Source organism: Poecilia latipinna, unplaced genomic scaffold (assembly GCF_001443285.1).
Source record: "Poecilia latipinna isolate Pla-1442-1.1 unplaced genomic scaffold, P_latipinna-1.0 Scaffold53, whole genome shotgun sequence".
In the NCBI taxonomy this organism is placed as follows: domain Eukaryota; kingdom Metazoa; phylum Chordata; class Actinopteri; order Cyprinodontiformes; family Poeciliidae; genus Poecilia; species Poecilia latipinna.
In genome coordinates, this window is record NW_015112669.1 from 637,271 (window position 1) to 649,734 (window position 12,464).

General features: G+C 37.1%; 1 protein-coding gene across 1 annotated transcript; it reads left to right on the plus strand.

The window, feature by feature from the left end:
- Positions 1-2,733: 2,733 nt before the first annotated feature.
- LOC106959826 (carbohydrate sulfotransferase 3-like) lies at positions 2,734-10,768 on the plus strand. Its single transcript, XM_015052617.1, has 5 exons — positions 2,734-2,859; positions 3,183-3,369; positions 5,033-5,198; positions 6,943-7,494; positions 7,836-10,768. Exons 3-5 carry the CDS (start codon positions 5,119-5,121, stop codon positions 8,530-8,532), a joined length of 1,329 nt encoding a protein of 442 aa, XP_014908103.1. The 5' UTR covers positions 2,734-2,859; positions 3,183-3,369; positions 5,033-5,118; the 3' UTR covers positions 8,533-10,768.
- Positions 10,769-12,464: the final 1,696 nt, after the last annotated feature.

Genomic DNA, 12,464 nt, shown 5'->3' on the forward strand with positions numbered 1-12,464 from the left:
CTCCCATCACTACCCATCTCTATCCAATTTGTTAATTTGTTCTTCATGTCTTCTTCAACATAGTGTCACACTTAAATTTTCCCATTTGAAAAAGTAGTATAATATGCTAGTTCATAGGAGAGAGGTAAAAATATTGGTGAATGAATTGGAATAATTACTAAGGTACATTGCATTGCTTGCAGATATTCAAATTCAAGTTGTGATTGAGTTACGCTGCTGCCCCCTAGTGACAAAATTGTGGCAATCCACTGTAGTAAAAGTTCAAATACTTTTTTCTGTCACACAACGACCAAGTGATGATTTAAGATATGAGTATTTTTGAAGCCGTATTGTGTTGTAAAAATATCAGTGCAAACCTAGAGTGGGATTGTGGTGACAGTGTGTTGGCATATCACTTCTGAAGGGATGTAAAAGAGATAGTTTTCTTGTATTTTAAGACATCTTTAAATGTACTGGCACTAACAAAAATATTTTTTATGAGACAAAAACCAGAGCAAAGAGGGAGATGATAGCTTAAATACTTTTTTTTCTTTCAAATTTATAAGTTTACTTCGATTTCTTATGGATTTGGTCCAAATTTGTTTTAAACTGTGTGACTTGTTTTAGGTATCCTTCCACGAGTTTCTCTCATTAGTTTTATGGAATGTTCCTCCTGACTAACCTTGATTACACAGCTCTTCAGTTCTTCAGTTTATGCCTCAACCTCATCATGCAATTACAAAAAAAGGCATAAAAACAGGTATAGTGTAATTGGTATAGTGTTTTTATCCATATTGGTCATGATAGTGAAATGTCACAACCCTTGTCTACATTTATTATCTTCCAAGAAAACTCCAGTGAGTATTGCATTGTCATTCCAGGCAAAACTACAATAAGATTAGTGGGATTTAACCAAGACAAGACAAGATGGTACGCCATGGGTAGGCTGACATCACCCTGAGCAACGAAACCACAAGGAATGCATTGCTGATTTAAAAAAAAACAAAAAAAAAACAGATTATCTAAATTGTTGAGCCTGGAAAGACCATCGCTGTGAAATAGTGGGCCACATCTTTGCCCTTGTGTAATTCCTGAAGATGTTGGACGCAGTGAAGTGAAAACGCTTCTCCAGTTTATATGTGGTTTGTGGATCTGGAGAGGACTTACACCTGTGTCCTTTGGCGTGGGGGGGTATTGTGGGAGTGTGGGGTATCTTAGTGGCTTTTAAGAAGGATACCTGAATGCCAAACACAAGAATTTTGTGGGCTGCTGCTCCGACTCTGTATGAGAAGGAGTAAGTTGAGTTAATTGGGCACCTAATCAGGATCCATTCAGGGTCTCCCTTTGGCAGTTTTCTGGGCATGTCCCATTAGAAAGGGGTCATGAGAAAGACCCACAACTTGCTGGAGGGGCAACAAATATCACCTTAGCGCACTTTACAAAAAGAGTAAATCCAATCATACAGATATATTCAAAAGCAATTGCATACATCAGTTTATATATAGTCTATAAATGGATAAAATAAAGTTTTCTATTCAAGGAAAGGGAAAAAGAAGGCAAAAGCTTCCTTTCACTTCACACCTACAAGCAGGTCAGTTAAGAATAACATAATCTTTCCTATTTGCGATGACTCAGAATACTGACTCATCGCTAAGAAGCATAGTTGCTCTACACTCTCTTACGTAGGCATACATCAAAGCCTTCTAGGGTTCAAATAAGGCTCAAGTTGTCTCTGAATAATTTTACTTTACTCTGCTGCCTCCAAGTGGTCCAAGGCTGTTTATGCACTATGAAGGTAATTTCTTGCTAAAGGTATTTCTAATAACAAGCTTGGTAGTTAGTAATCTGTAATCACAGTAATATTGCCGCTTTCAACAGACTGGAGACGTTTGTGCTACATTAAGTAAGTGAAGACTCTGAGTCACTTTCAGGATGTGTGCTTGGCTTATGTTGTGACAATCTATGGAGATATAACATTCCACTTTATAGAAAAACAAATTATCATATCTACTGCCAACAGTCTTATTCACATTCATTCATGTAACAAACAGATCGATTTGATACACTTTAAAGCCATTCCAAACATTATGGTTAATGCCAGTTAAACTAATTGATTAAATCACCCCATTAGCTTATTGCAAGTCCTTGTGATAAACAAAACAACACCTGAAGAGAAATGGACCCCTTTTAAAGAAAGAAACCAACTACAGCACTATTACACAATAGCACTTTGAACTGTTTTGTTGCTGAGATGTGCTTTATGAAAAATTCTTTGTGTGGTTTCGACCTCAAACAACTTAACTATGGTGTCTGTCTGCCTAACTGAAACAGAAACCTAAACACAAAAGAGAAACTTCATAATGCATACCAATTAAGGCAAGTAGCAAATAAAAGCCAGGAGCAAGAAAAGGCTCAGGAACAGGAGTTTACACATCTAAGAGTTGCTATTACAAAACCCTGAAATGTGAGCGGATATCCGAGCAAGACCTGCAAGCCATCCTCAGTAACACCTTCTGTCATAAAGTGGGTCAAAAATATCATCATGCTATTGTGGAAGTAAATGAATAAACAGCCTTGCTTTAACCCTCTATGGTATAATGTTGCCATTTGGCAACAAATCACTCGAAGCCCTTCCCTCCAATTTTACAATGTAGTGCACTGAAAGAGAGATGAGACCCCAAGAGAAGCAATAACAGTATTTAAATTTGTCACGTGATTTTCTGGGGGGAAGTTTGACACCCTTTTCTACAGACCTCTTCACAGGGAGGAACCTCACCATTTGACTCCTCAGAAGTTAGGGGAAAAAAGTATTTTTAACATTTTCTTTGGCCAGGAAAAAAAAAAAAAAAAAAAAAAAAAACATACTCAAGAATAAATTAGGTAAGTTCACTATTCTTTCATCCATTGTGCTGTATTTTATAATTTATCCTTCAATTCGAAACATACCCAAAATTTAGTTCGACAAGACAGTGAAATAAAAGTCACGTGCTTTTATACAGCGTAAGTAAAAATTTGATTTCGGCTCTACGATTCTTTACGTTTAGAAATTAAAATGATTATTTAAATATATTTCTAGACACATAAATGTGCAAGCAAGCTCTCGGAGGCATTGCCGCGTTTTGCCTAATACCTCAGGTGAAAATCAGAGGTATTTTTGGCTTCATCGCTCCACCTTCCTCTCTCTTTATTTGGCCTGGTGGTAGATTCTTGTCGGTGCCGACGCTCTGCATCCGGCAGAGGAGAGCAGCCCGCGTCCCACCAACACATGCAATACAATGAGGCAGTGTGTGCGCCACAGAGAAGACAAAGCTGCAGGATGCGTCGAAGAGACGGGAATTTGCGCAGGACCAGTGACGTGTTACTCGACTGCCGCGGACAGCACTACTGAAGGTTTGTTAAATGCGCTACCTAAAAAAACAGAAAGAGAAAAAAAAAGTCCCGTGTGTGTGTGTGTGTGTGTGTGTGTGTTTTTTCTGACAGGAAATGAATGAGAGAGCTGGTCGAAAATAAAACACGAAGCGCGACAGCCTCGGACAGAAAGCTTGTAATAAAAAATAGTTCGCATATCAAGCGTTTGAGATGTTAAATATTGCTAAAACCTGCATAACTTCTACTTCTTCTGTAGCAGTCATGAGTGGAATGTATACTCGTCTTAATGTACTGAATATAGATCTATGGTTAAGGGAAAGCAGAAGGATAATTTTTTACAACAAACCAGTATTTCACATAGACTAAACTAGATTCAATTTTAATCTTTTTTTTTTTTTTTTTTTTTTTTTTTTTTTTTTTTTTTTTTCAGACAGAACAGTATAAAAAGTAGTCAGTCATCAACCCGCATTTACATAGCGGACGCCCCCTCCCCCTCGACGACTGCATGATATTGAGCAACACAGACGCCACATTCACATGGTGGTTGCTGGTCAATATAGCAGTGCCATAACATCCAAAATGAATCAAGAGGTTTTAAATAAAATCACATTCTTTATTTCATGTGTACAATTTGAAACAGTCACTCAAAGTCTTCAAAAACCCTTTGAACTGAAAGCTTTCAGAAATGATAATTGACAGCAGCTCAGAAGGCAGCCATTGATGCAATTTGTAGAGAGAGAAGAAACAGTAATACGCGTTTCTGCTTGAACAGATACTCAGATGCACTACAGTGACTCGTGTAGAAGTGTCTGCTCAAACGTTTCACCGGCACTCTGATGGCTGAGGTTAACTCATTTAGGGATACTGGATAACAGAGTTAAAGACCTCTCAGCTACTAAGAAACTACTGGAAAATTGTGGGTGTCTTATTAGCTGTCTTGGCAGGACTAAGTCTGTCAATATCTTTTTATACTGCAATAGAAATGATTTACTACAAAGGTTGGACTACTTTTAGATTCAGGGCATAATTTTCCTGTCAGAATATAACATTTCTCAACCGTGGGAACATTATTCAAAACAACTGGTTCTTCAAGATTTGAACAAAATCAACTACCTGCAAGGTTGTTGAGTCATGTCTTTATTACAGCCTGGGTTTAGTCTTTACTTAAAAAAATGTTGGAGATAACTACCTAGACATTTTAGACCATTTTTCACAGAAAGGAAACATAATATAGGTATTCATTGGAACGATGCAATGGATTTGGAGCAAAAGATGCCATTTTGCAGTTATTAAATTCAGCTTATGCATAGTGCACCAATTCACAACAAATCCGATTTCTATGACTTGTTCTTCTATGAAGCATGTTTTCAATTAAATTCTAGAAATACACAGTGAATCAAATGTACACTAATAAAAAAAAAACAATCATATGATTGAAATATGGCACATTGCAGTATCAGATAGTTTAATAAGATTATAAAACCAGTAGTATGTCCCAAATGTTTGTCAGTTAATATAAACATAAACCATAAATGCTTGGATTTCTTAGTGCATTTATTGAATTTAAAAAAAAAGATTTTTTTTTTGTATTTAGTCTGTTAATTACTAATCAAAACAGATCAAGGGAATATAAGACAGTTATGATCTTTGTCCGATTAATCAGCATACCTTCAATATGTTGCAGAATGAATCACTAGTCGCTACATGACGGCCTACAACCAAAACAAGAACTAGACTCTCGAGCTCCAGTTCCAAAACCAGGACTCAAGAATGAGGACTAAGTATGCAGTCATCTTCATCTGCATTGTGGCCCTGGTCATCATCGAAAAAGAAAGCAATATCCTATCAAGGTAAAAAAAAAAAAAAAAAAAACCTACTGCAATTTCATAATTTCAAGAAAAATGGTTGAGTCTAGTAAGATAAAAAATACAATTCCATTTTTACTTCTCCAAAAAGTCATTTTGGGTTTTTACCTTCATTAATAAAAGGCCCATTTCTTCCCCTTCATATCTTTTCCTTTTGACGTTTTGTAACCATCAACTATAGCTTCTCTTGTTTCCACATTATTGGACTGTTTTACGTTGTCTTTAAGCAGATAAAGCTTAAGTTTTCTACATAAATCTAAATGCATCAGGGCCTCTGTGAAATCTGCACATGATGCCATCAGTTAGAAGTGTCATGTGCGTGAGAATTTAATATCCTCCTCAAACCAAGAAACTGTGACTGAAACAGAAAACAGGTGTGCCTTATTTCTCAATCGTCTGAACTGTGGCGGTAAACCACATGTTTGTACACGTACACATCCCTTAGATATCTGCAAGATAGTAATTTTGTCAGAATCCTATTACATTACAACCAGAATATCTACACACAAAGTACAGTAGTGTCAAATGTGCAGATCTCAGTAAAGATTCAAATTATTTTCACCATTATTATGAAATTACTGTAAACTAAAACACTGCAATGTTTATCCCTGTGATTCTATGAATGATATCCTCCTTTATTGCATTGTGTCAGCTACATTTTTTTTTTTGAAAATGAAACCATTATTGGTTATTTTTGTGAGGCCTACCTGGTTTGATAACATTGCTGGTTGGTATTTGTCAGCTCTAATATTCCATGCTAGAAAAATGTAAACTTTTTTTTAATATAAAAGTTAGTACCTAGTTCTTAGATCTGAATCTACCCCCCTTTTTATAACTCCTGCTGGGTTGTGCAGCCATGTCTGCATACCAGCATACCACACTATCAGGGTCCAGTGACTGCTGAGTATTACTTAACCCATTCAAATCTGACCTGGAAGTTAAAATATCTTTTTACTGTTTTGTAATTCTTACTACACACTGCAGCATCACATGCTGAAAAAACCATTTGTCAAGGTTGCCGCAGTCTTGAAAAGTCTGGATTTTTCAGGTTTGCTGTTGACCTGCCAATTATGTTGTCAACACCCCATTGTTGAACTTTGTGTTTAATTATATGTAGAAAGTTTAGAGATGCAGAAATCAGGCTTTTACTAGCTCTTACAAATCTTAACTGTTTTGATATCTTTGCTGTCATTTTAGCTTTTGGCTGATTCCGAGAAGACTGTCCTTATTGGTTCAAGAACATGCCTCTAACTTTAACTGAGTTTTACTAAATTCTAAAAAATGCATAAAGAAACATGCTGTTGGCTGATGCAATAAAAGATGGAGGTTCTTAGTTTTGATGCATTTAATGAATTGGAGAAAACAATTTTTCAGTAATCGAACAACTAATCACCAATGAAAGTTGATGAAGAGAAAATTGCTTAATCTTCATCTTCGGCTGATTGATGGGTGCAACTCCAAAGTGTCTGTTATCTGATTATTCATTTAAGAGAAACAACCACAACTATCATCATGGGGATAAACTGATAAGTGTGGCAAGGAGAGTATTTATCAGAAGCTAACTGTCTAGGGTCATGCGTTACTTCTTACTGCTTTGCATTGGTTGTTGGTTTATCCGACTAAATTCCGATTAAAAATTAAATTACATGGACGTTTGTGGTTATATTGAGACAAATAATGTTTCATACATTTTAATATTTCATGCTCAATTATCTATTTTCTTTACCAGGGTCTCGGATAAGCTGATCCAGAGGCAGATACCACAGCAAACTCCAAAGACTCCTCAGAATGACAACAATACAGAGTCCAAAGATTATGTGGATGTTCTAAAAGTGCTGCTCGGCCAACAACCCGCCTCAAAAAACAACCAAACAAATCTCCCAGAAAAGAACGAAGTGGATGAAACGGGCGACATAAATGTAAAAAGAAGCAGCAGTGGTCGCAAGCATGTGTTGCTCATGGCTAGCACACGGACAGGATCATCGTTCGTGGGGGAGTTTTTCAATCAACACGGAGAGACCATGTTTTATTTGTTTGAGCCTCTGTGGCACGTTGAGCGCCTGTTGGCCACAGCAGCAGAGGTGAACAATTCGACGGCTTTGCCAGGAATCTACGGGGACATCCTCCAGGCGCTGTTCCTCTGTGATTTCTCTCCCCTTGAAAAGTTCATCTCTCCATCACCGCAGAACCACGTCACCCCTGATCTTTTCCGCAGAGAGTCAAGTTTAGCTCTCTGCGAAGAACCTGTTTGTACTCCCGTGCTCAAAGATGTTTTTGAGAGGTACTGTCCAAATACTACCAAACCAACTTTGAAGCTACAGAATGGGAGAACAAGGGATCTGAAATATTTTGTGTTGTTAATGCCTCTTTTTAAATTGAATTTTATAAAGGTTCTAGTAATTATATAGGCTGCACTGTGGATGGATGGATGGATCAATCTATTTACAGTGCTTTACAAAAGCAATACTTTCCTTGAACTTATTCTTTCAAGATGGTCTTAAACTAACAAACACTTTTTGGTTACATTTAGTAAACTTCTTTTCTATGGCTTAAATGGCCTGTAAAAACTCAGAACCAACTCTCTGAAACACATTTGTCTGATGAAAGTATGTATTGTTTTAGGTATCACTGCAAGATTCGCCAGTGTGGACCACTGAACTTGACTCTCGCATCTGAGTCCTGCCTCTCCAAGCAACACCATGCCATCAAGGCTGTCCGTGTGCGACAGTTGGACACACTGCAGCCCTTGGTGGAGGACCCCCACCTGAACGTCGCCATTATCCAGCTGGTTCGAGATCCACGGGCCATCTTGGTTTCACGCATGGTGGCCTTTCCCTCAAAATACCAGACATGGAAAGCCTGGGCGCAGGACGGACAGGTGCCTGAAAACGACGAGGAGGTGAAGAGGCTAAAAGGAAACTGTGATCAAGTTATGACATCTGCAGAATTGGGACTTAGCAAGCCCCAATGGCTAAAGGGACGCTACATGTTGGTGCGTTATGAGGATATTGCTCGGTACCCAATGCAGAAGGCCGAGGAGATGTACAAGTTTGCAGGGATACCTTTCAGCTCCCGAGCAAGGGAGTGGATCCTCAGGAACACACAGACTACAGAGGAAGCCAGCGGAATATATTCCACACAGAAGAACTCTTCGGAGCAGGCGGAGAAATGGAGGACTAGCATTCCCTTTACGCTGGTTCAGGTTGTGCAGAAGGTGTGCGGTCCCGCCATGAAGCTGTTTGGGTACAGATTTGTGGATGATGAAAAGACACTGAGTAATAAGTCCATCAGTTTGCTTGAGGATAAACAATTTTCATAATCAAGTGGAGTTTCTACAAAGACTGGTACAGGGAATGAGGTGGGGGTGCATCCTGCAAAGCTTGGCAGTTCATCAGAGGAAGACAGAGACAAACAATATCATTCACAGAAAAACTCATACCTGAAAGGCAATTCTTGAGACCAAACAACTTAGTTTGCATGGCTTTGTCCTCTGAGAGGAAACTAGGGAGAACCTGTACATTCATAAGGAGAACATTCAAGCTACATGTAGAAAGAAGCTGGGCAGGATTGAAAAAATTTTGCACAGCTCCAATAAAAAAAATATATAACAAATACATACATATAAACCAAAACACCAAGCACCATGTTAACCATGTTAACCATGTGCCTAATCTTACCAACAATTTATGCACGCTGTATTCACTCAGATGCCAGTTTCTCAAACTTTGTGGCATGGTATTTTTTTAGTCAAATATCAGATAAGTCAGCATTTTTCAGTGGTTACTGTATGGGATGTGTGGTTTTAGGTTAAGATGATAACATTTTCAGAGATAAACAAAAGTGTGATATTGATATTGGAATAGCCTCTGCAGTACACTGTAAAAAAAAAAAAAAAAAAAAAAAAAAACTAATTTACAGTAAAATACTGGCAACTGTGGCTGGGACATCCTTACATTGCTAGGATGTCACAAATACCAATCTAAGTAGTCAATTGCCAATACAGGGTCCCAATCTGAAGCGTCATTACTTTTAATAAAATCAGCATAAATGACTGTCAACTCCCTTTTCAAAGTGAATGAAAACAATCCATTGAAATGATTGTGTTTAACTTAACTCATGTACCACAAATGTTCTGGATCCTACAGCAACCTGAACAAAGGCTTAAATTGGAAAATTGCTTCAATGTTTTTGAAATAGTTTTATCTAGTAGCTTTTATCTCATGTTTTTAAAAATCTAACATAATTCAATACATTGAAATCTTGCTTCTGATGACAATGTTTTTATGTTGACATCCTTTCTGTAGCGATAAGATTATCTTAACATGATTCCTCTGTTTTTTTTTATTATATGGCTTGAGGATAATAACTTTGTGCAGTTCCAGTGAACTGCGTTTTGTTTGAAATTAAAACATACAAACCGACATCCTTCATAAACATGGCCCATAATGACACAGACGGAGAGCCACTGCAGCCAACTCAGCTTCTCTTTAATCGTTAATATAATTGTAAAACATTTAACAAATTAATTTGCTGGACAGATTAATGTATAATGTACAACAATTTTGCAGGCAATACAAAACAGACAAAAATGTTTAAAAATGAACCCATGCAAACACATCTGCACATTTTGCTGGGGGTGCAACTGACATAAAATTACATCATTATGTCTATCAGAGTTCAGTCTCGGGCTCCTATCCTGATTATTGATATTTAGAATCAGATTGGGACATTCATCATATATTCACAAATATTTACTAATATTATAATTGAAACTAGAGTAGACAGCTAAGGTCTCATTTGATCAGATGGGGCGTGTTTTAGTAGTTTAGAAATCTTACTCAGGTAAAGTGAAACAGCAGTTCCTTGTGTCTATGAGGAGCATTCATACAGTATGCTCCCAGGTGTATGTATATGATAATACTCAGAACTTTAAAAATGTTACTAAGGGTTTTGCAGTAATTTATGAAAATACATGTGAACTTGATCTATAAATGACAAAATATAATAATGTATTATGTTTATAGGAAACACTATGAAACATCACTTACCTCAGATGGCTTTTCAGTAGTTCAGTGTTATTTTCCTCGCACCAGCCAAAGTTTTCCTACCTCCTGGTGAATGAGAGGCTTTAGTTGAAGCCTCTTTTCTAATAACATGTTATTTTTGTCACCATGCTGCCTAAACAAGAGATTAAGCTGTTAAACTACATTATGAGCTCTTTGAGAAATTTTGTCTATCTAAGTTTGGTTTGTATTTGCTGGCAAAATTAAGGTCATCATATTTTTCACGAAAATTTAGAACCAACATTTATTCAATCTTCAGAAATATATGTGGGGGTGTTTTTTTTTTGCAGAATGCTATATGTGTGTGCATGCCTCAGACCATATCTCTCTGTAAAACACAGGTGGTGTTGTATAAAGGTAACTACTGTGGCTATGATTCAATGACATCTTTGTGTTCAGCTTGGCTGAGACCCCAGAATGCTGCCACGCTGCTTAAGGAAAGGCGTTTGCTGTAGAGATTCATATAGAGCAGATTATTTTCACCTAAAAAAAGATCTAAAATCAATACTTTAACATACCAGGTTGCCAAGGATACACAAATACCTGACTTTAAAACTGTCAGTGTTGTTGGGAGTTTCGTTTGGGGTTAATATAATCCATAATATATATTTTTTTTCTGTAACAAGTCTCAGTTTATATCTTCTTTTCTGAAATCCGAAAGTAAGTATTTCAGGTTTCGTATGCGGACTGTTAAAATGGCACTTTTTTTTTTTTTTTACTTAAGAACACACAAATATTTGTTTGATTTAACCAAATTCCAGCTTTTCACATTTTGTCTCAGGTTATGCACAAAGGATTCATTCTAACTCCAACCTAATACCAATCAGCCTCTCATGCAAAACCTGTTTTCCTCTGTTATCATCATATTTAACGAGCCTTACATTTTTTACAAAATTTCTCAACAGTTTAATTCTCATTTTCTATACCTGGACCTATTTTTTTGCTGAATGTTTGCTTTAAGTTGTTAGATTTTTTTTTTGTATATTTATTTTCGTGATCACTAGAAGTGACGAGGATGGAGTATCATTTTCTAGGGTTGGTTTTCATTGCATTGGACTACTGCCTATCCTTTTTTGCTGCCATATTTATTGTTTACAGATGAACCTAGATGCATAGTAATAGATTACACCTAATTTATTAGAGCTGTATCACACAAGTGCAAATATTATTCTGCTGAAGTGATGATTAAATTCCTTTTCAATGTGAGCGGTTTGTACCAATGAAGAAATGTTTTCCTATTTGAGAAATATTCTGTCACACATGATGAGCTACTGTTCAGAAAATGCTACATTTATTTGTTATATATGATGCCTATTCATAAGACTGTTCATACCCCTTGAACATTTTCACATTTTGCCATCTAACAGCCACAAATTTCAAATTATTTTATTAGGGTTTTGAGTGACAACAAAAATGTGCTGTGAAATCAGATTCCGCCCCCATTAAGGGATGTTTTCTCATAACTTAACCCTATAATTTCCCACAACTTTATCTCTGGCCTGTGTGCTGCTGTGTTGATCTGTTGTATAAAAAAATAATCTGAAGTTTGTTGTCGCAGTATGACAAAATGGTGTGATCCTACTTATATTTACTGCCTATACTTGGAAGTGGCTTAGCCGTGCTATATTTTTATAACTGTTTGCAAATCTATTTGCAGTCCAGACCAGAGAAGAGAAAAATATCCACATATTATTGCACAATGTAGCATTTCACAACAGAACTTCTTCTGACTTTGTGTCATATAAAAGTCTTTAAATGCACAGTGGATGAGGCCTGCATTGATCAAATGAGGATGAATGTAGAATTGTTTAAATGTTGCCCGCGATCCCCATTTGGCAGTGTGTGAATTACGCTGAGACAGGGAACCCATTCAGCTCCACATTCCTCGTCGTTAACGTCCCAGCTGCTGCAAAGCACTTTGGAGTTACGACAGCTGCTGGTCAAGGAGATCATTCTGCTTAAGATGTTTCTGTATCAGCATAAGTAGTGTTTTTTTTTTTTTTTTTTTTTTTTTTTGGCAGTAGTTTCCTTTTCGGGAATCTAACCAGGGACATCTGCATTGATGACTGTAGCCTCTGTATATGGTGCGCCTGCTCTACCTCTGAGCCATGTGGCGGCCATCGCAACAGTTTTAAAGCTTAAAAATATCTAAAGTTCTTCGAAGATATTTATTGAAACTGCTTGTCGT